Raw genomic sequence first — 22,468 nt, forward strand, 5'->3', positions numbered from 1 at the left:
GGTATATCAGGTGTTACTTAACTGAAAACCCATTTTATATGCTCTGGTCTTTTGACCCATTCAAGCATCTTGCCTGTGAAGGTAAAACATCATCATTATGTAATTTCATTCGCGTGCCATTGTACGTTCGAGGTAAACATAGACCTCTCATCCTACTCATCACAGTACGCAACATACATGTTCAAAATGCATAAGTGCGACTCGTGTCACTTTTAAACAAACGAGCGTAATAGGTTACGCTCCAGACTATACTTAAGCAAGTGCAAGTGCTAGTCAGCAGGGAAAAACGAGGTCGTGCACGATGCAGTGCGACAGCAGGATGCAAGAAATCCTTAAAGTACGAAGACGCGCATTGAGCGCAAGAGTGCGTAACCTTGGTCAAATAGAGGTATCAGGAATTGAAAACGTAAGCAAGGCTCGAGGTACGAAACCATACCTCGGCTTAAATAACTGCATAAAGCAATGCATGAAGTATGAAATCGTACCTCAGCTAAACAAATGCGTAAGCAGGTAAATGCGGAAAACAAATAGCTTATGCACTAAAGCGCAACGGCGAAAGTAATTGACAGAAAGCAATGCTTGATCCGCAAAACTGTGTATCAAACTAAATAAATGCGTAAAGCAAGAAAGTCTGTGCACTAAAGCACGACGGCGAAAGCAAATGACGGTAAGTGATGTTTGATCCGCGAAACAACGTATCAAGCTAAATAAATGCGTAAAGCAAATAAACCTGTGCACTAAAACGCGACGGCGAAAGTAAATAACATTAAAGCAGTAACTTGTGCAATAAAGCGTCGCGGCGAAGTAAATGACATAATGGAAAGGACAAGGATCGCAAAACTGCGTCCTTGAGTTAAAAAACGTATATATATATATATATATATATATATATATTTATTTATTTATTTATTTTAATTCACTTTTTAAATTATTTAACTTAGTTCAGTTCGTCCAAAATCCATTGCGCAACTTTCCCCTACCTTGGGGAGTCTCGGGGTTGTGCTTGCTTTAGTGCGTATGTAACGAAAGGCTCGGACCGCAGGGCACAAGCGGGATCCGTCGTGCGAACTGCAAAAGGCAAAAAGTGATTACTCTAAAACAGAAAGACATGTCGACCCGCGTTAGGGGTCGATTCAAAGAATAGAATGAAGGGGAGGCTGGGGGTGCAGCTCTTGCCCTATCAGCCCATCCTGAAAAAAAAGAAAGAGGCAAAGGGCGCAGCCCCTACCCGTCGCTCAGATAGAAGGGAGAGGGGCAGGGTCGCAGCCCCTGCCCGTCTATCAGCAAAGAGGTGGCAGCAGGGGCGTCACCCCTGCCTGCCGACCCGAAAGGAAGGCGACGGCAGGGGCATCACCCCTGCCTGCCAACTGGCCAAAAAAAGAGAAAGAGAAGGGAAGGGGGTTGTGCCCCTTCCCGCACCCTGATGGTCAACAAGGGGCGCAGCCCCTTCCCTGTCACCAACACACAGAAGGGAAGGGGCGCAACCCCTTCCCCGACTTCAACGAGGAAAAGGGAAGGGGCACAACCCCTTCCTCGATAACTAAGAGCAAGAGAGCAGGGAGGGGCTCGACTCCTCCCCTGCCAAAAACAAGGAAGCAGGGAGGGGCTCGGCCCCTCCCTGCACACAGAGGGCAGGGAGGGGGCTCGGCCCCTCCACTGCTAAAGGAGAAAGGATCGGAGCAGGGGGTATTGCCTCCGCCGACCTGCCGGGAAAAGGGGAGGCAAGGGTTTTTTAGCCCCTGCCGACTGACTAGATGCAAGCGGCAGGGCTGTCGCCCCTGCTGGCCTGCCGAAAAACTAGAGGCAGGGGCTAAAAAGCCCATGCCGACCGACTAAACGCAAGCGACAGGGGGCGTCACCCCTGCCGACCTATCGAAAAATATCAGGCAAGTGCTTTAGCCCTTGACGACCGACCGAAAGCATACGACAGGGGGGGGGGGGGGCATCGCCCCTGCCGCCCTGCAGAAGAAGAGAAAAGGGGGACGAAGAAGAAGAAAACAGAAGAAAAGAAGACAAAAGAAGAGGAAGAAGACAACAAAAGATGAAGACGACAGAGGAAAGAGAGGGGAGTCGGGGGTTACCTGAAACAACCACGGAAAAACGGCTGAGGTCGCCGACGTCGACGAACAAGCGAGAGAGAGGAGTTGCTGAAGAGAGGGAGCCTGCCAGACAGGTGGTTCGTCAGAGGTCTGCCGGCCGGAAAGAAGGTGAGAGCGGGAGAGAGGATCGGGCGAACAAGGAGAGAGAAAGGCAACAGGGGAGGGTTTCTCGAATGAGAAACCCTACCCCCCTGCGTGCTTTAAATAGGCACGGGGTGAGGCCTTATCGGGTTTGAATCCGAATCGGATCCAAATTTGACCCGGGTCCAGATTTTTTTTTTAACGTGGGTTTTTACAAAATTGAATTTAAAACAGAATGATCAGGGCACTTGGTATGTTGATTCCGGTGTCAGCCACTCATATTACTGGTGATGCCAGTAAGCTTCTAACTCTCGTTCCTTATGTTGGTAGAAATAGCAGTCACTGGAGATGGGTCTCATCGCCATATTTCTCACATTGAAAACCCTGTCATTCCTTTGTCCAATTCTTCCCTCACTCTTTCAAATGTCATTCATGTTCCTAACATCAAGAAAAATATTATTTATGTCTCTAAGCTTATAGATGACATTAACGCTTCAGTTTAGTTTATTTCTTTTTCTGTTCGTGTTAAAGACCTTCACACGAGAGAAACGTTTGTTGACTCACTAAGGCGTCATACTTCTCAGAAAAGCCCACCCTTCCGTCGAAGGTCCAAAACATGATCACTAACTCAAATCGCTAACGATCTGATTCTCACATATGAGTCCTGCATGTAATCATGATAAAACATAAAGCCGAAGTTATAAATTTATAACTGGCTATCTCAAACAATCTCAGAAGAGCATCACAACTCGCCATAACTTTTTATGGTAAGCAAAAACACAAGATCCGCGTCGGATCGCTCGGTCTAGGAAATATACGACCTGACAAAAAATTACCGCCCTAGAGGGTATACTTGGTCTTAGACCATACACTTACTCACAGGAGTTCACCGACTTTGCGTTTACCCATTCGTGGACAGTGTACATCCTCACAGAGATTCTACCAGTCTAGAAGGATTACCCGATTTGGGAAATGTACAACCTCACAAGGAATTACCGCCCTAGATGGTATACCTGGTCTTGGACCATACACTTCCTCACAGGAGTTCACCGTCTTTGCAGCTACCCATTCGTAGATAGTGTACGTCCTCACAGAGAATCTCCCACTCTAGCCGGGTCACCTGATCTTGATCATATATACCCCCACAGTGAAACCTTTGGGAAGCCGGTCCCCCAACAAATGCCATATCCAATGAAAATCATTGGATACACGCATCAACACAAATGACCGCTCTCAGGGTCGATATCCACCATTACAATCAACAAGATCAACATCGGATCACCTAGTCTGGGAAATGTATAACCTCACAAGAAATTTTGTCGTAGATGGTATACCTGGTCTTGGACCATACACTTCCTCACAGGAGTTCACCGTCTTTGCGGCTACCCGTTCATGGACAGTGTACATCCTCATAGAGAATCTACCACTCTAGCCGGGTACCTGGTCTTGATCATACACGCCCTCGCAAATAATCCTTTGGAGATCAGGTCCTCAACAGACACCCCACTCAGTGATACATGCATCATTAATCAACTGCTTTGAACCATTGACCGCCTCGGGGTCAGTAGCCACAATATGGGCACAAGCATGTATATTAGCAATATGCATCGTATCACTCCACACAGAAGCATATAATCATACGCATCGTATTGTTGCCACAAGGAACATTACAATCCTCAATTAAGACCTCAAAGCATGCGTAAACGACACGTGAGAACACGCAGATATGGCAATCCAGTTGATTCTATAGGCGAAGAGTAACTAACTTTATCTGACAGCCAAACAAAACAACTGAATAAGACAAACACTCATAACAGTACTCGTAAAACATGCAATTACCATCAAATGGCTCAGTCCATCAGCAAGTAATTAAATTAATCGCAAGGCATAAACCATTGCATCACAAGCCATTCATAAGCAATCATACGGCAACAGTTATATCACAATATGTAAGCAGCTTATAAGACAAGCATCCACATCAATCCTAGTTGCCACCAGTTCGTAGATTACGAGTTATATGCAATCACATTAATTATAAGAGATGCAAGCCAACAAGTGTTACGCCACAATAAGCACCAAACAGTCCGACCAAGGGATAAAGCAAGTCACATGCTAATATGTAGCAACTGGCATAATGCTATTATTATAAGCATTTAACTAATATGAGAAGCTCCTTCTTACTCCGCAAAGAACTGCGTAAGCAGTTTAACCAACTAAAGTAACACCTTGACAGGCGTGCACAGCCCAACGAGTAGCATACTGAACTACCGACAAAGCAAGCGATCGACCAGTGTGAACAAACTTTATGTTTCGATATTACTGGCCTGCGGGTACGCGCAGGAAAAACGTAGAAACAACTAAGACTAGTTCAGGCGTCTGTTATTCTATGTATTTTCGATAACCCGAATAGCTAGTTGAGTCTGCTCCTAAAGGGTCGGCTTAAGCCGAGAGAGGATTCCCCAAAGGAGGCAGTGCCATGGATGCATCCAACTTCTGCAGAAGTGTTGAGCTAACTAATGTAGCCCATTTCCCCTTAACTTCAATGACTAGGGAGGCCGGATCATTGCTCGTGGGGTGGTTGTTAACAACCTGTCCATTGGGGTTTGTATTGCTCTGTCCTCTCCCTTGACAGAACAACCAGAAGCGAATGGGTGCGTTAGGGGTTGCTTAACTAACGACCCATCCTATGTTGTGGTCTTTAAACCACTCGAGCATCTTGCCTGTGAAGGTGAATGTGAGGCCATTTATGTGATTACAGCATTGTGCATTTAGCATTGTTCGAGGTCACACGACCGTCTCATCCGATCATCGCAGTACTAGATGTGTTGTGCACGACTACAAGTACTCTAGGATGAAGGGGGTATAGCTCCTCAAAAGGAGTGTTTCACAAAGATATAAAGTTTATCAACTTTACTTTATCTTTTGAAACAACATTACCTTGTGCCAACATTATGCATGTGATTATCTTGAATCTCATCCGTTATCAGAGTATCTACATGTCTCGCATGACTCGATACCGGCCTCGATAGACGGGATACGAGTTTCTCAACAGAACACCCTCTAAGAAGTTCCCTCGAACCCCCAATTTGGGATCACCCGAGATATGCCGAAAAGGCGAACAGAACCAGTCAATTACATCCTTCCAAATGCTTCGATTTGGGGCAGTCTTTGATGCTTTTGCGCAGTTCCCTAAAATCTCAAGTCGACTCTGCAGAACTGCGCACGCGAAGAGCCAGGATCCTTGCGAGGTATCCTTCTCCTTAGACGAAGGTGTATCGCTAGCTCCTGATTGAACTCTTGTCGCAAGAGGGAGTGATAGATGTCTCTTGCATCCTCCACGAGGATGCCTCAAACGCGTATGCAATGAACGAGAACCTGAGTGTCATCTGCAATAGCAAGGCAGTAACAACACATGCAAAAGCAAGAGCCTGGCGCAAAGCGCGACGGCAAGGTAAAGGCGATAAGCAGAAGTGCAACTCAAACCCTAGGCGCAACGGCAAGTAAAGATTGTAAACAAGAGTGCAACGCAAAACCTTTGCGCGATGTTGTAAGGAAACAACTTTGAATATATTAGGTTCAATAATGAACCAATACACATGCACATTAAGTGCGAATATACCCACTAAAGGGGAAAACACAAGCGCATAATGTGCTAACACATAAACCCACAAAGGGGCAAAAATGCCTATAAGGCATAAGTTGATATTATTGAAGAGAGGAAGGGTGTAACACCCATTACATGGAGCAAAAGCTCCTCCAAATGAGTGAATAAATTACAAGGGGGAGACCCTTATTTATAACAAGAGAGGAGTCACATAGGGGGCTCCCAAAGGAGTCGTTGGGAGCCCCCAACGGTCACATTTGTGACCATTGGGGGCTCCCCAACGACTCTTTGGGGAGCCTCCCTAGGTGGCGCAAACCACAAAAATGAAAAAAGAAAAAAACAAAAAAGAAAAATAAAATTACAAACATATTCCAAATGGAATATGCGTAAAAAAGAGAAATGACTAAACTACCCCTATGCCTAATAATAGAGAAATATATATTTTATATATATAATTAGGAAGATACATATGCATATATACCATATATGTATATGTATCATCCTTTATATATATATATAATATATATAAGATTACAAAGATTGAATGATACATTTTAACACCCCCCCTCAAACTTTGCGTGGGGGAACGAAAATATTGAAGAATGCAAGAGGAAGAATCTCAAGGCTTCAAGAGCCTTCAGTCCGAAAGCCATTCAAATTTGCAAATGTCTTCCTCCAAAGTCTTTAACGATGAGCACCTTTCATGATCTATCCAAGGTACTTCTTTTCCTCTCATCTTCAGGATCCTGTGGAACAAATCAAGAAGAGGTCTAAGTAAAAGATATCTTTGCACTTTAATCAAGTGAAATATTCCAAATAAGATGAATTAACCAAAAAATCATATCATATAACTCATCCAAAAGTAATGGTGCAAAAAGATATTCTATGCATCACAGGATTTGATAGAACAAGATAATCATTTATGTATGCAAAATGATTTTAGAAAACCAACTTTTCATAATCATATACCATGTTGAAGAGGGAGCGAAAACGAATTACAAGAATGCATAATGCATTCATAAAGTCCAACATTGGACAAACATAACCTCATAACGAGGAATAACATAATGGTCCACAAGGGACACCACAAGAAGTCTACGAAGAGGCATAAGTTGCACATAATTTATTGAATGAGGGCCAAAAGGTCATAATGAGCATATGCATACAATATCATGAAATGAATCAACACCTAAAAGAGTCATTAATGATCATGCTCCAATCATACTTTAGTCAAGTAATATTACATGAGCCGATAAGATAGAAAGACAAGTGTTATTGATTTTAGCAAGTCTTTTGAAAACAATTTCAAGAGGGAAATGCTCAAGAGCATAAAAAAAGAATGTATAAAATACAAGAGTTCAAAAGGTTTTAAGTCCACTTAAAAGGCAAAATAATGAGAGTTACTTGAGTAGAGAACCTTATACATTTAGGAACATCTCACTCAAATGATTGCAATTACAAAAACTCATTTTGCATATCAAATATAAAAGGTGACCAAAAAATCAATTTGATTTTAAAATATGCATATTAATGATATGATTCACTTGTATCTTTAAAAGACAAAATATGAATGAAATTTCACAAATTTCAACAATAATTCATCCATTATAAGCAACTACCTCATTAGTCCTCCAAAACCCATAAATCAAGTGTATAAGCTACTAGATCAAGAACAGAAATATAATGCCATTAAAGGCCAAGAACACACACAAAGGTGTGAAAAAGAACCTCTTGTCTACATGTAATAATACTTGAAATGAGTGCATCAACGATAAGACCAAGAGAATACACACCAACATGGACCAAAAGCATCTCTTGTCTACGTAAAAATACACTCAAGACCAAGTATGTTCAGCTACTAGAACAAGAGTACCAAGCCAACCATGGGCTAAAACACAATACATCTCTTGTCTACATAAAATGGCACTTGAAATGAGTGAAAGAAGTCAACCATGGGCATACATCTCAGCGACTAGAACAAGGACACAAATGGCAACTTTGACTAAAGATCACACACCATGGTGTGAATCAACGTGCCTTGTCTAATATAATAACACTCAAGACAAGTGTGTTCAGCTACTAGACCAAGAGTACAAAGCCAACAAAGGGCTACCAACACACGATGGTGTAATAATATGTCTTGTCTACATATGATGACACTTAGATAAGAGGTATAAGAGGAGAAGACTTTTGAGGCAATAAAACTTGGTAATGACAAACATATAAATAAAACCTTGGACAATATTTTGAAAATAAATATGTGCACATACGCACAACAAGAACACTTGGAACACTTGTGCACATAAGCACAAAACACTAAATCACAAATGTGCAAATGCACTCATAAGATTTATAAGCAATAAAAGGTTGGGCAATAATCCCCAACACCCTTGAATTAAATATACCTTAAAACATTTAAGGTTCCAAAACACCATATATCAATCACATTTATATATAAATAAGAGCATCCATAAGATCAATGGCAAAAAGAAAACGAGTGACACACTCATAATTAGAGATCATATAACAAATCATTCTAGAGTTCCAAGGTGCCCATAACTCACCTCAACAACCATCTTTAATATGGTAATTGGACAATCTAAAATGACATAACACAAGGTGCCCTTAACTCACCTCAACAATCATCTCTAATATAACAATAAGGTCATAAAAAAAGGATTGATGCATCATATAACTTGTGATGGATAAAAATAAATGTCATAAAAGACAATGAACACTTAGGGAAATCATTTTCCAAATATGTGATTTTACAAAGAGGGCCGATTCAAAAGTCCAACATAATTAATCACAATAATTTTGCATAAATACGAAATTATGTTCAATCATGATCATTATCAAAAGACTTAATAAACACAACATGAAATGTTTAAGCAATGTCATGTGTGAGGACGGATTTGGAATAATCCAAGAATCAAATCAAGCTTTTATAAATTGCAATTATATGCATACCAAGATGTAGAATGTCAATAATCTTAAATGAGCAAATTTGAGGCAACATGTAACAAGATATTGCGGAAGCACTTATAATGATAAAAGAAACAATCTCACAAGTCCACTAAGGGACAAAACAAGCCCTAAGGAAGGCAATATATATCATCTCTTTATTGAAAAGAGAGTACCATGTGAAAATGTCCATGTGAAATTGTCTACGAAGAGACAATACGCATACAAGCATAAATACTTTATAAAAGAAGTGCACGAAAACACTCTCACAATACTTGAACAAAATACGCGAAAAACGTAAAAGTAATAAACATGCAATAATGCATGTATTTCATAAAAAGAAGCAAATGCTTGAGACTCTCAAGCTTTCACAAAGATGGTAATATTTTAAAAAATCTCATAAAAAACCAATATTAAAAATAAGCTTATAACAATCATGAAATCTTCTCAAAGAGTATATACTCATAACAAGATTCACAAGGATCAAAAGGCCTTTCAAAGAGAGATCCAACAAACAAAATTCTCAAATGAGGGTACATACGAAAGGAAAAGGGAAAACTATTAAAGTGGAGAAAATCCCAAAGAGAATACTAGGATTGCGTTATGGCATAAATCTATAAACAAAAATTCATAACATTATATGACTTAATAGATTATAACCAATGGCAGGAATATGTTTTAAATAAATACAACATGAAATATTTAAAACATATGTAATAAGTATGCAACATTAATGAAGACCATAAATCTTATAATAAAACATATTCTTGAAATTGAATTGAAGAATGAAAAGAGAATAACCATATTTTATGAGATCATTTTTAAAACTTAATTCAACCGATATTATAAAAATGCCTTCTTAATCAAACATTGCTCGTATGAAAAACAACTCATTAGGTAGGAAAATAAAACATCACTTTTCAAAGACACATGTTATTATGAAAAACCCTCATATAGGACATTTTAGAGTGTAAACACATACCTTTAATATGAAATAATTATGATGAGAGTATGTGAGCAATGCTACATCTCTCACAAACATTTTACTTATAACATAATTTTTTTTAAAAAAACTTATTTTTCAAGAAAAGACATACGAAAGAGAATAATATAAAAAGTTCAATGGAATTGTTAAGAATCCAAACTCATAATGACATGGAGAACACATATGTAAAAACATATTTAATTCTTTATAATGCTCAATATTTAAAAAAATATAATGCATACCAAATATTTTAAGAAGCAAAAGAGAGAAACACATATGCAAAAACATATCTAATTCTTTATAATGCATAATATTTAAAGAAATATAATGCATACCAAATAATTTTAAGAAGCAAAAGAGAGAAACGAGAACTTCACCATTCTTCTTTAAAATTTCTTGAATAGCACGTTTCCCAATGCAACAAAGAGCAACTCGATCCCAACCTTGCTCTGATACCATGTAAGGAAACGACTTTGAATATATTAGGTTCAATAATGAACCAATACACATGCACATAAAGTGCGAATATACCCACTAAAGAGGAAAACACAAGCACATAATGTACTAACACATAAACCCACAAAGGGGCAAAAATGCCTATAAGGCATAAGTTGATATTATTGAAGAGAGGAAAGGTGTAACACCCATTACATGGAGCAAAAGCTCCTCCAAAGGAGCGAATAAATTTCAAGGGGGAGACCCCTATTTATAACAAGAGAGGAGCCACATAGGGGGCTCCCAAAGAAGTCGTTGGGAGCCCCCAACGGTCACATTTGTGACCGTTGGGGGCTCCCCAACGACTCTTTGGGGAGCCTCCCTAGGTGGCGCAAACCACAAAAATGAAAAAATAAAAAAAATAAAAAATAAAAATAAAATTACAAACATATTCCAAACGGAATATGTGTAAAAAGGGAAAATAACTAAACTACCCCTATGCCTAATAATAGAGAAATATATATTTTATATATATAATTAGGAAGATACATATGCATATATACCATATATGCATATGTATCATCCTTTATATATATAAAATATATATAAGATTACAAAGATTGAATGATACATTTTAACAGATGTGTGACGGCAAAGTAAAGGAACTGTAAGCAGGAGTGCAACGCAAAACCTTTGTGCGATGCGCAACGGCAAAGTAAAGACCGTAAGCAGGAGTGCAACGCAAAACCTTTGCGCGATGCGCAACGGCAAAGTAAAGACCGTAAGCAAGAGTGCAACGCAAAACCTTTGCGCGATGTGCAACGGCAAAGTAAAGGACAAAGATCGCGAAACCGCGTCCTTGAGTTAAATGCGTACTCGTATATATATATATATATATATATATATATATATATATATATATATATATATATATTTTATTTAATGGCCCCTTTTTAGTTAATTGAACTTAATTCAATTGTCCAAGTCTTCTGTGCAATCTTCCCCTACCTTTGAGAGTTGCAAGCTTGCTGGCGTCTGTGAGTGTAAGCGGTGGACGGCTCGGGTCGCAGAGCGCGAGCAGGATCCGTCGTGCGAGCTGCAAAAGTAACGATCTTAGCAAGCTAATACCAAAAATAGAAGGTCAGGGGGCACTATCGTCGTCCTGACGTAAGGGAAGCAGAGGCAGGGGCATCGTGCCCTTGCACACCTGCATAAGCGCAAGAAGCAGGGGCAGGGGTTGCAAGCCCCCGTTGACCTGCTGTCAGCGAACTACGAGGAGGCAGGGGGTCGCACCCTTGCCCGAGGAAGACAACGAGGGAGGCTTCGCCTTGCCTGCCGAAAGAGCAAAGAGGCAAGGGCTTGGTCCCTGCTTGACAAACACGCAAACAAGCACGGGGCGAAGCCCCTGCCTGATGCCAGGGAAGAGGGAGCAAGGAGGGGGCTCGACCCCTCCCCTGACCAAAAGAGGGAGGAAGGGGGTCTAGGCCCCTTCCCAGCGAAACACGGGAAAGCAAGGAGGGAGTCGACCCCTTCTCTGCGCAATAAACAAGCAGGGAGGGGCTCGACCACTCTCCACCTACCAAAACGCACGGAAAATGACAAGGGTTGGCCCCTACCGACCTATCCGAACATAGGGAGGTGGCAGGGGCTCGACCCCTGCCCACCCAATCAAGAAAAAGAGAGGGAGATGACGAGAGGGCTCAGCTCGTGCCATCGTTCCCGAACTCAGGGAGGTGGCAAGGGCTCAACCCTTGCCAACCTACCGAGAACCCGAAGAAAGTAGGTGGCAGGGGTTCGGCCCCTGCCAACCTGCCTGAACAAGAGGCAGGCAGGGGGGCCTTGTAATGAAAAGAGGCGAAAGCACCAATAGAGCAAAAGGCACTCTTTAAGAGTGACCACTAGAGCCAAGAACACAAACACCAAGTGTGCACACACAAAACTCTCAAAGATAGAAAATGACTTAAAGTCATAAGTTGGATATTATTGAAGAAAGGAAGAGAAGGGTTAAAAACCCATGTTAACAAGAGGAGAAAACCTCCTCTATTTATAGAGGAGGGAGGCTCTAAGAAGGGACCACAAGGGGGCTCCCTTGTAGACGTTGGGAGCCCCAACGGTCAGAAATCTGACCGTTGGGGCCCCAACGACTACAAGTGTGGGGCCCCTTGTGGTCTTACAAAAAGACAAAAATAAAAAGAAGAAAAAGTAAAAAGGAAAAAGAAAAAAGAAAAAAAGTAAAAAAGTAAAAAACAAAAAGTGCATTGGCAGTTTTACAAGAATACCCCTATCGGGTATTTCACTAAAAGAGAAACAGTATATATATACATATATGTATATATATATACTTATATGTATACGGATGTATATATATATATATATATATATATATATATATATATATATATACATATTTTAACACGCGCCCTCAAACTTTACGAGGAGAAGACCGAAAGTTTGCTAAGGAGAAACATAAATCGTGGAGTTGGGAGCGCCTTGGTGAAGAAGTCAGCTAGTTGATATTCTGAAGTAACATATGGTAATGAGATAGTCCCTCTGAGGTATTCGTCTCGAACATAATGGCAATCCATTTCGATGTGATTGGTCCGCTCATGAAAGGTGTGATTGCTGGCAATATATATCGCACTTTTGTTATCACAGCAGAGCTTGGTGGGAATGGAAATGGCGACGCCCATGTCACCAAGGAGACTCCTGAGCCATACGATTTTCATAGTTGTCATTGCCATGGCCCGATATTCAGCTTCAGTGGATGACAGTGAAACCTTCTGCTGCTTCTTGCATCTCCACGAAATGAGGGATTCACCTAAAAAAATACAAAGACCCGTTATTGAGATACGATCATTGGGATTTCCTCCCCAGTCAGCATCAGTAAAAGCAGTTAAATCAAGAGATGAGGAAGAGGATAAGAAGAGTCCCTTGGATATAGTATTTTTGATATATCGCACAATTCTCATTATGGCTGCCATATGAACCGAAGTAGGTGCATGCTGAAACTAGCTTGCTGCATGAACCGCATGAGCTATGTCTGGACGTGTGATGGATAGATAGGTGAGAGATCCGAATAATTGACGGTAGGGGGTTGGATCCTCAATAAGAACACCATCTCCAAGTCTCAGTTTTGCATTAATAACTTCGGGAGTCTCAACTTTCTTTTCATCAGATATTCCTGATTTGGTACAAATTTCTACAGCTAATTTCATTTGAGATAGGATATATCCTCGCGGGGAATAAGCCACTTCAATCTCTAAAAAATATCTCAAATAACCAAGGTCAGACATATCAAAAGTTTCTTTTAACATAGACTTTACATCATTTACTCCCTTTTTGTCATTCTCAGTGATGATCATATCATCAACATACAGTAGAAGCATAATAATGGAGTCACCTGTCCTTTTAACAAAAAGAGCAGTGTCAGTATAGCAAGAAAAAAATCCTAAATTGATTAATGCATTACTAAACCTATCATACCAAGCTTTAGGAGCTTGCTTATGTCCATATAAAGCCTTTTTTAATTTCAAAATTTTTCCATTTAAATTCATACTTGGAGGCGGTTCCATATAAACTTCTTCATTTAAATTACCATTCAAAAAAGCATTTTTGACATCAAGTTGAAAGATTGACCATTTTTTAACTAAGGCAATAGCAATAAGAGCTCGAACACTAGTCATTCGAGCAACTGGGGCAAAAGTTTCATCATAATCTACCTCATACTCTTGGGTATATCCCTTGGCTACCAACCTAGCCTTATATCTTTCCAATGAACCATCACTCTTAGTTTTTACTTTAAAAACCCATCTACATTCAATGGGTTTCTTGCCATTGGGAGGATCAATGATTTCCCAAGTTTGTGCCTTTTTAAGAGCCTTAAGTTCTAGTTCCATAGCTTCATTCTAATGAGCATATTGCTTAGCATCATTGTAATGAGATGGTTCATGAAAGGAATGAAGTGCAAGTAGGCATGCTCGAAAGTTAGGAGAAAAAGAATCATAAGAAACAAATCTATTTGGTATTTTGGGAATCCGATTTGATCTTCTTTGAAAGGTCTCTTCGATTGACTCACTTTGAGAAAATTTTCCAAGGGCACAAAGAGGATTTCTTTCATTCCTTCTAGAGTAGACTTGTATTTGTCTTGAAACATTTTCTTCTAAGTTTTGATCATCACTTGGATGTTCAAAATGATCTTCGCTAAGGGATTCACTAGGATCAATATGATCATCTATGATGTTTTCTTGAGGCAACAAGTCAAATAGAAAAGAATAATCAATATTTTCATTTGGTTGGTGCGAAAAACCATTTTCCTCTTCAAGGAATGTGACATCTTTTGAGATATAAAGTTTGTTCTTAAGTATGTCAAAACACCGATAACCTTTTTGTTTTTCGCCATATCCTAAAAAGATACATTCAATAGCCCTAGGAGAAAGTTTATCATTTTTGTGAGTTAGAACAAAGCATTTACATCAAAAAATTCTTAGTCTTTTATGATCGGGAGCTATGTCACATGGGTGCGGGTGCGGGGATTCGGCACTTCCAAAAAACCCGGGTGCGGGGGTGCGGCAGGGGCAAAAATGTAAAAAAAAAATTATATATATATATATATATATATATATATATATATATATATATATATATATATATATATATATATATATATATAATTTTGAAGTTTTAACAGTTTAACATTTAACAATAAACATTGTCATAAACTCATAATATGATTCATCATGCATGCAGTATATCAACCTAAATATCAAATTATCAATCAAATAAGTAAAGCAATTACATAAATCGACCTAAATATCAAATTATCAATCAAATAAGTATTGCATAAAAGAACTAAATTACATACCAAAGTATATCCTGATGAAGTAATGGATGCTAATAATTTTCTTCTTCATCATCATCAAATGCATCATTAGAAGGAATACTGGGCTCAACTAAATCCATGTTTGTTACGTTGAATTCATGTTCTCCCTCGAAGTCACACTCTTCTGGGTTTACATCCCAAAATTTGGATGTTCCTTGTCTGCATTATAAACCCAATTTGAAAATGATAAATACAATACAAGTATATTTAAATGAAAACTAAGAAATAATCAAATAACTAAGAGAGCAAATTAGTACCTGTATTCATCATTGTTTCGCGAAAGTAATCGAAGATTTGAATGAACATATACTAAATCCTCTGCACGTTTGCTGGTGAGTTTATTTCTCTTCATGTTGTGGATTTGAGAATATGTGCTCCAATTTCTTTCACAACAAGATGAACTAGCAGGCTGCGATAGCAATCTTAATGCAAGACGTTGCAGAAGAGGTGTTTCTGATCCAAATGTTGACCACCATGTGATAGGATCTATATTATCTTCTTCTCTCGCGAATAATGCCGGTGCATATAATCTCGAAGATGAAAATTTTCCAAACTCTTGTGTGACTTGATGTAGAAGATATGCTTCTGGAAAAAGTCTTGTCATACACATATTTCTATGTCTTGATAGCTCTGGGTCTAAATTTGGAGGGACACGACCAATACCACCAGCCCGCCACTTATTTGCATAATATTTTGGATTAAGAGAATGTGCCATGCAATGCAAAGGAGTGTTGCTCTTATCCCATCTTCTGACTAAAATTGAATGAATATGATTAAAAAAATCTGAATCATCCAATGCAGGATTTTTTTCTTCATGCATGAAAACTATAGCTTGTATTTTTTCAATCATATTATCCCACATTTCATAAAGTCTGTGAAGCATGGGCTCATCCTTATCAACTTCTCTTAACATTTCCCAAATAGGTTGCATAAATTGAAGGAAGTATACCACTCTATCCCAAAACTCATCATCAAGAATGAATTTCTTAATTTCTTGAGCCTTCATATCATCATCAACACGATAGAATGTCCAATTTTCATCAGTCATCATGTTAATCAAAGCATTCTTCACTCTTTTAATCCTCTTCATCATCACAATGATGGACGCAAAACGTGTTTCAGCGACCTTCAACAATTTCAAATCAGAATGCCTATTAAATATAGCATTAGCACGATGGTGGTTAACAACAAAATTCCTAATGCTTTTGACATTTCTTTCTAAATCTTCAATCCATGAACATAAAGCATATGCTTGTGAATTTTCTTCTTCTTTGGGGTTGCATATGCTCTTTAGGGCTAGATTTAAGTTGTGTGCTACACAGGGAGTCCAAAAAATATGAGGGTACTCACTCTCCAAACTCAACGCTGCACTTTTACAAACCGGAGCGTTGTCTGTAATGATTTGTACCACTTTCTGATCACCCACTTCTTTTATCACTTCTATAAACAATCCCTTCAAATACTCTGCATTTTTATATTCCCCAGATGAAATTGATTAATGGACGCCTTTGAATATCTGTCCATCCATCAGACACAATGGAAACTCCATTTTGCTCCCATGAATATTTTTTAATTTCTAGCAACCTCTCCACGTTTGCCCCCTCTTCTGCAAGAAGTGTGGTTCGTATTTTTTCTGAGCTTGGAGGCACATACCCACTCAAATTACAAATTGCCAAGGATGTTACTAAATCCTTCCAATAAGGATTTCTAACCGCATTAAATGGGAGTGAACCAGAATAAAAATACCTCCCAACTTTTCTATCCAATTCTTCTCTTCCATATATGCTGCTTGTATCGTTCCTCTACCTCCTAGATTGACTTTTCTTTTTTTTTCAGCATCTTCTTGGTGGCTTGCAAATGGCACACTGAGTGCAGAAGAATCGGCCATTGCCTTTCTCTTCTCATATTCTTCTTGTATTTTTTTGTATTGCCTTCGCATTGCCTCATCAACTTTTCTGCAAGCTGAAATGCCATGTCCTGGTATCTTCAACAAATGAGCCTTCACTCTTGTGTAAGACCCAACAAAATCTTTTTCGCAGAGCTTGCATCGAAATCTTTTGTTTCTACCACCTCCTCCAGTTTTTGCAAGTTTATCTACATGTATCCATAGTGGCCCCACATCATCAATCTCACTGCAACTATCAGCAAAACTAGCAGCAGAACTCACATGTTGGGATGAGGATGACGCAAGTCCTTTCCCTTTATCCGTCATTTTTATCCTGAAAACACAAAAAAAAATACATTACAATTTTCAAATCAATTCGAAAATACAGGGAGAAGGGGGGGCCCAACCCCTCCCCTGCCAACCCAACAAGAGAGCGAGAGCGAGGGGGGCTCGGCCCCTCCCCTGTCGACCCAAAAAAACAAAACAGATGGGGGAGGGGCCCCCTGTCAACCCAAAGAAAAAAAACAGATGGGGCTCGTCCCCTCCCCTGTCGACTAAAAAAAAACAGATGGGGGAGGGGCTCGGCCCCTCCCCTGTCGACCCAAAGAAAAAACAGATGGGGGAGGGGCTCGGCCCCTCCCCTGTCGACCCAAAAAAAAAAAAAACAGATGGGGGAGGGACTCGGCCCCTCCCCTGTCGACCCAAAGAAAAAAACATATGGGGGAGGGGCTCGGCCCCTCCCCTGTCGACCCAAAAAAAAAAAAACAGATGGGGGAGGGGCTCGGCCCCTCCCCTGTCGACCCAAAGAAAAAAACATATGGGGGAGGGGCTCGGCCCCTCCCCTGTCGACCCCCAAAAAAAAAAAACAGATGGGGGAGGGGCTCGGCCCCTCCCCTGTCGACCCAAAGAAAAAAAAAATGGGGGAGGGGCCGAGCCCCTCCCCTGTCGACCCAAAAAAGAAAAACATAAAGGGAGGGGCTCGGCCCCTCCCCTGTTGACCCAATCGACCCAAAAAAAAGAGGTAGATGGGGGAGGGGCTCGGCCCCTCCTGTGCCGAAAAACGAGGGAGCAGGGGAGGCTCAGCCCCTCCCCTGCCGACCCAACAAGAGACCAAGAGAGGGGGGGGGGTGCTCGGCCCCTCCCCAGCCGACCCAAGAAAGTGAGAGACATACCTGCGAGCCGAGAGGAGGAGCCGAGAGGAGTCTGGGAGGCGGCGCTGGGGGCGGCGATGGGAGAGCTCGAGCTCAGGGGGAGAGAGAGGAGAGATTAGGGCAAAAAAAAATTTTTGCCCTAATCCTCCTCCTTTTCATCGGGGGGAATTTTTTTTTCGCCCAAAAATGTGGACAAAAATGACCCTGGGTGCGTTGACCGCACCCAGGGTCGTGTTGACCGCACCCGGTGCCGCACCCGCACGCGATCCCGCGTCGCGTCGACGCGGGTGCGGCATCTGTTTTGCCGAGTCCCTGTGACATAGATCGGGAGACATATTGTAAAGTTTTTCAAATAGAGAAAGATTTTTCAAAGAGGATGAAGGAGTTCTATTGATAAGATATGTTGAGGTTAGAACCGCTTCGGCCCAAAAGGATTTTGGAATATTTTTTGAAATTAATAACGTTCTTGTAGTTTCTATTATGTGTCTATGCTTTCTTTCCGCAAGACCATTTTGTTGCGCAGTGTTGGGACAAGAGCGTTGGTGACAAATTCCATTTTCTTTTAAATAGCTTTGAAAATCATTGGACATATATTCGCCTCCCGAATCAGACCTAAGAATAGATAGATTTCCCAAAAATTGATTTTTAACCATTACATGAAATTCTTTAAAGAAGGAGAAAACTTCGGATTTGCGACTTAGGAAGTAAATCCACTTAAATCGAGTGAAGTCATCAATAAAGACCACATAATACAAAAATCCTCCTTTAGACAAAATAGGGGAAGGTCCCCACACATCGAATGAACAAGTTCAAATGGCCGAGTGATAAAGTAACTTCTTTAAGGAAATGGAGTAGCTTTAGATTTCCCAAAAATGCAATCTTTACAAGTCATGTGATTGCCTTTACAAGTATTGTTCAAAAACGGAAAAAGAGACATTTTTACAAAATTTGGATGGTCAAGTCTCTCATGTCAAATTCCAATACTTTTGTCTTTAACAAGATTGCAAGATGACTTAGATGGAAGAGTCAAAAAGTCCATAAAGTAGAGGTCACCCCTTCTATGGCCTTGCCCAATCAGCTTCCCTGACTGGAGATCCTGCACGGTGCAATCTTTAGGTGAGAAAGAGAATTGGCATCCATGATCGGTGATTTGAGAAACGGAAAAAAGGTTTAAATTAATTTTATGAACGATTCTTACTTTAGGAACGAAAAAGTTTTTAAAATCAAGTGTTCCAATACTTTCAATTTTTAATGATGTTCCATCGGCCGTTGAAACACAAGAGGATATGGGTTCGGAAAAAACATTTGAAAGAGAGTTTTTATGAGATGTCATATGAAAAGAAGCACCGGAGTCTAGTATCCACATACCTAAAGGTGATGAAGAATAGGCGATGGCGGCTCCGGAAGTTGAAGAAGTCTTAAGAAGATGTTGGAGAACTTCGGAGATATGATTAAGAGTTTCTTTGATATCTCCCTCTTTGGCACTTTCTTCTTCCTTCTTTGGAGAATTTTCTCCAACCGCGGCTATTTTTCCCTTAAGTTTGGGACAAACCGGTCTAATGTGCCCCGGTTCATTACAATAATAGCATATTATTCCCTTTCTAGGCCCATTGCTATTTTTGTTAAAGTGAGGGGGTCTATATGCTTTCATATTTGATCCGGGCCTAGTAACGGCCAAAACTTCATCACTCTTAACACTTAAGCCAAGTCGAGTTTCCTCTTGGCATATTTCGGCAAGGGCGTCTTCAATAGGTAGAGCTTTGCTTCTATGGAGAAGAGATGCCCTAACTTGTTCAAATTCCGGGCAAAGACCATGAAGAAACTGAAAAAAATGTTCCTTTTCAATTTGTTCCCTTCTTAATTCAATATCTTCCGGAGCCACCCACTTAGGCTCAAGAAGAGCAAGTTCATCCCAAAGAGGGGTTAGAGAGCTAAAATAGTCCCGGACACTCATATCCATTTGTTTGGTGGAATGGATTTTTTCTTGACAAAAAAATTGGCGAGCAAGATCCTTTTGGGTATACATACCCTTAAGGAAAAACCAAGCCTCATTGGCCCTTCTAAATTTGGCAATATTAGCACAATTTTTAAGGTCAAGATTGTTCATAAACCATGCCAAAATTTTGGCATGGTTACTTTCCCAATCCTCAATTTTGGATTGATGGTTATTAATAGCTTTGATGCGCTCATCGCCATCTAAAGCTTTTTCAACCTCATTTTCGATTTTGGTGAGAACAAGAGAGGGTTCGGGAGTAGTTCCCATAAAAAAACCCCAAAGTTTCTTACCTCTTAGATGATTTTCCATGGCGGAGGCTCACATGAGATAGTTGGACCCATTTAGCTTAAAAGAAAGCTCCACTTTAGAGTCACGTTCCATCGGCACAAAAATCCTTCCTTTCTTCAAAAATTTGAGAGGCACACGTTCCAAAGAAAAGCCCAATCACCAACCGAGCTCTAATACCATGTAATGAAAAGAGGCGGAAGCACCAATAGAGCAAAAGGCACTCTTTAAGAGTGGCCACTAGAGCCAAGAACACAAACACCAAGTGTGCACACACAAAACTCTCAAAGATAGAAAATGACTTAAAGTCATAAGTTGGATATTATTGAAGAAAGGAAGAGAAGGGTTAAAAACCCATGTTAACAAGAGGAGAAAACCTCCTCTATTTATAGAGGAGGGAGGCTCTAAGAAGGGACCACAAGGGGGCTCCTTTGTAGACGTTGGGGCCCCAACGACTACAAGTGTGGGGCCCCTTGTGGTCTTACAAAAACACAAAAATAAAAAGAAGAAAAAGGAAAAAGGAAAAAGAAAAAAGAAAAAAAGTAAAAAACAAAAAGTACATTGGCAGTTTTACAAGAATACCCCTATCGGGTATTTCACTAAAAGAGAAACAATATATATATATATATATATATATATATATATATATATATATATATACATATATGTATATATATACTTATATATATACGGATGTATATATATATAAGTATATGTATATATATATATACATATTTTAACAGGCTTGCCACCCTGCCAACCATAGCACAAGGGCCAAGAGCCCTCCCTCGAGAGCCCTCTGCCTGAGAGGAAGCGACGCAGGCGGCAGCCCTGCCGCCTGCCGAAAAAGAAAACGGGGGCGGCAGGGACTTGGTTCCTGACGGCTTGCTCAGGTTGACGATAGGGCCTCGTCCCTCCGAAGAGGAGACAGACCAGGAGGGGTGCTCGGCACCACCCTCCTGGTAGACCCAGAGAGAGAGAGAGAGAGAGAGAGAGAGAGAGAGAGGTAGGGGAAGGCACGGCAGGGGCCATTGGCCTCCTGTCGGCCTTCCAGCGAACGCAGAGAACGAGAGAGAGAGAGAAGCAGAGGGTGGAAACCCTTGCTGACCGAGCAAAAACAGGCGGCAGGGGGGGCGTCACCCTCTGTCGGCTCTCCGAAAGGCGAGAGGCAGGGGCAAAAGCCCCTGCCAACCAGTCGGACACAGGCGGTAGGGGGTGTCGCCCCTTGGCGGTCTGCCGACTAAAAAGGAGAAGAAAAAGGGGGAGAGGAGAGAAAACAGGAGAAAGAGAGAGAAGGGGCGTACCTGGAAGTCATCGACAGCGGCAGCGGCGACGTCAGAGGGAGGTCGCAGGTGAGGGGGGAAAATCGCAGAGACTGAGAGATGAGAGGGGGAAGAAGGTTTTGAGAACCTCCCCCCTTCGTCGCTGCGTGCTTTTTAAAAGCACGCAGCCGACTTAGTTACCCGGGTCGGATCCGGGTCCGGATCCGGCCCGGATCCAAACATTTTTTTTTGGTCGGGTTATTACACCGACATATTGTAGAAAGTGCGTTGAGTATGTTACATGCCACTCATATTCCTTTAAATTTGTGGACGGAAGCCTTTCATTCAACTGTCTATGTCATAAATCGACTGCCAATGAAATTGCTAGCAGACCAATCCCCTTATTTTACACTCTTTGGGGTCCATCCTAACTATAATGAGTTGCGTGTGTTTGGTTGCATATGCTATGTTCATATTGACAATTCTCAACGTGATAAGTTTCAAAACAAGGCATGCAAGTGCAGGTTTGTTGGATATGCTGATCGGTATAGAGGATATCGGTGCTATGACCCCACTACCAGTCGCATCAAAGTTTCACGGAATGTCGTATTTGACGAGACTCATATTGATGATTCAGGAAGTGCAGAGGGACACAGTAAGGATGCTGAAAGTTATCAGCCATGGCTTGTTGATGTACCCTCGTGTCACACACTATCTACAAAACAACATAGTACGAATGTATATCCAGAAAAGGAAAAGTCGGCAAACACACAAGATAGTACTATGCCAATCGTTTCAGATGTCACAAAGTTTCAAGGGATTACCTATGTGCGGCGAAACAA

General features: G+C 40.9%; 2 protein-coding genes across 5 annotated transcripts in view; both read right to left on the reverse strand.

The window, feature by feature from the left end:
- The window catches only part of LOC149828603 (uncharacterized), a 207,472-nt gene that overhangs the window by 12,228 nt on the left and 172,776 nt on the right, over positions 1–22,468 (reverse strand). The gene's annotated exons all lie outside the window — the stretch shown is intronic.
- On the reverse strand, positions 15,059–16,528 carry LOC149828604 (uncharacterized). Its single transcript, XM_090018108.1, has 2 exons — positions 15,305–16,528; positions 15,059–15,206 (listed from the first exon to the last, which is right to left on the reverse strand). Exons 1-2 carry the CDS (start codon positions 16,138–16,140, stop codon positions 15,059–15,061), a joined length of 984 nt encoding a protein of 327 aa, XP_089874234.1. The 5' UTR covers positions 16,141–16,528.

This window comes from Nuphar pumila, chromosome 9 (assembly GCF_984573655.1).
Source record: "Nuphar pumila chromosome 9, dmNupPumi1.hap1.1, whole genome shotgun sequence".
NCBI classification, from domain to species: Eukaryota; Viridiplantae; Streptophyta; class Magnoliopsida; order Nymphaeales; family Nymphaeaceae; genus Nuphar; species Nuphar pumila.

Excerpts from the sequence above, each read along its gene's own strand:
- LOC149828604 (XM_090018108.1), bottom strand. The coding sequence starts at position 16,140 with ATGATGAAGAGGATTAAAAGAGTGAAGAATGCTTTGATTAACATGATG. Across the intron at positions 15,207-15,304 it reads CGAAACAATGATGAATACAG|ACAAGGAACATCCAAATTTT; the intron begins GTACTAATTTGC and ends TTTATAATGCAG.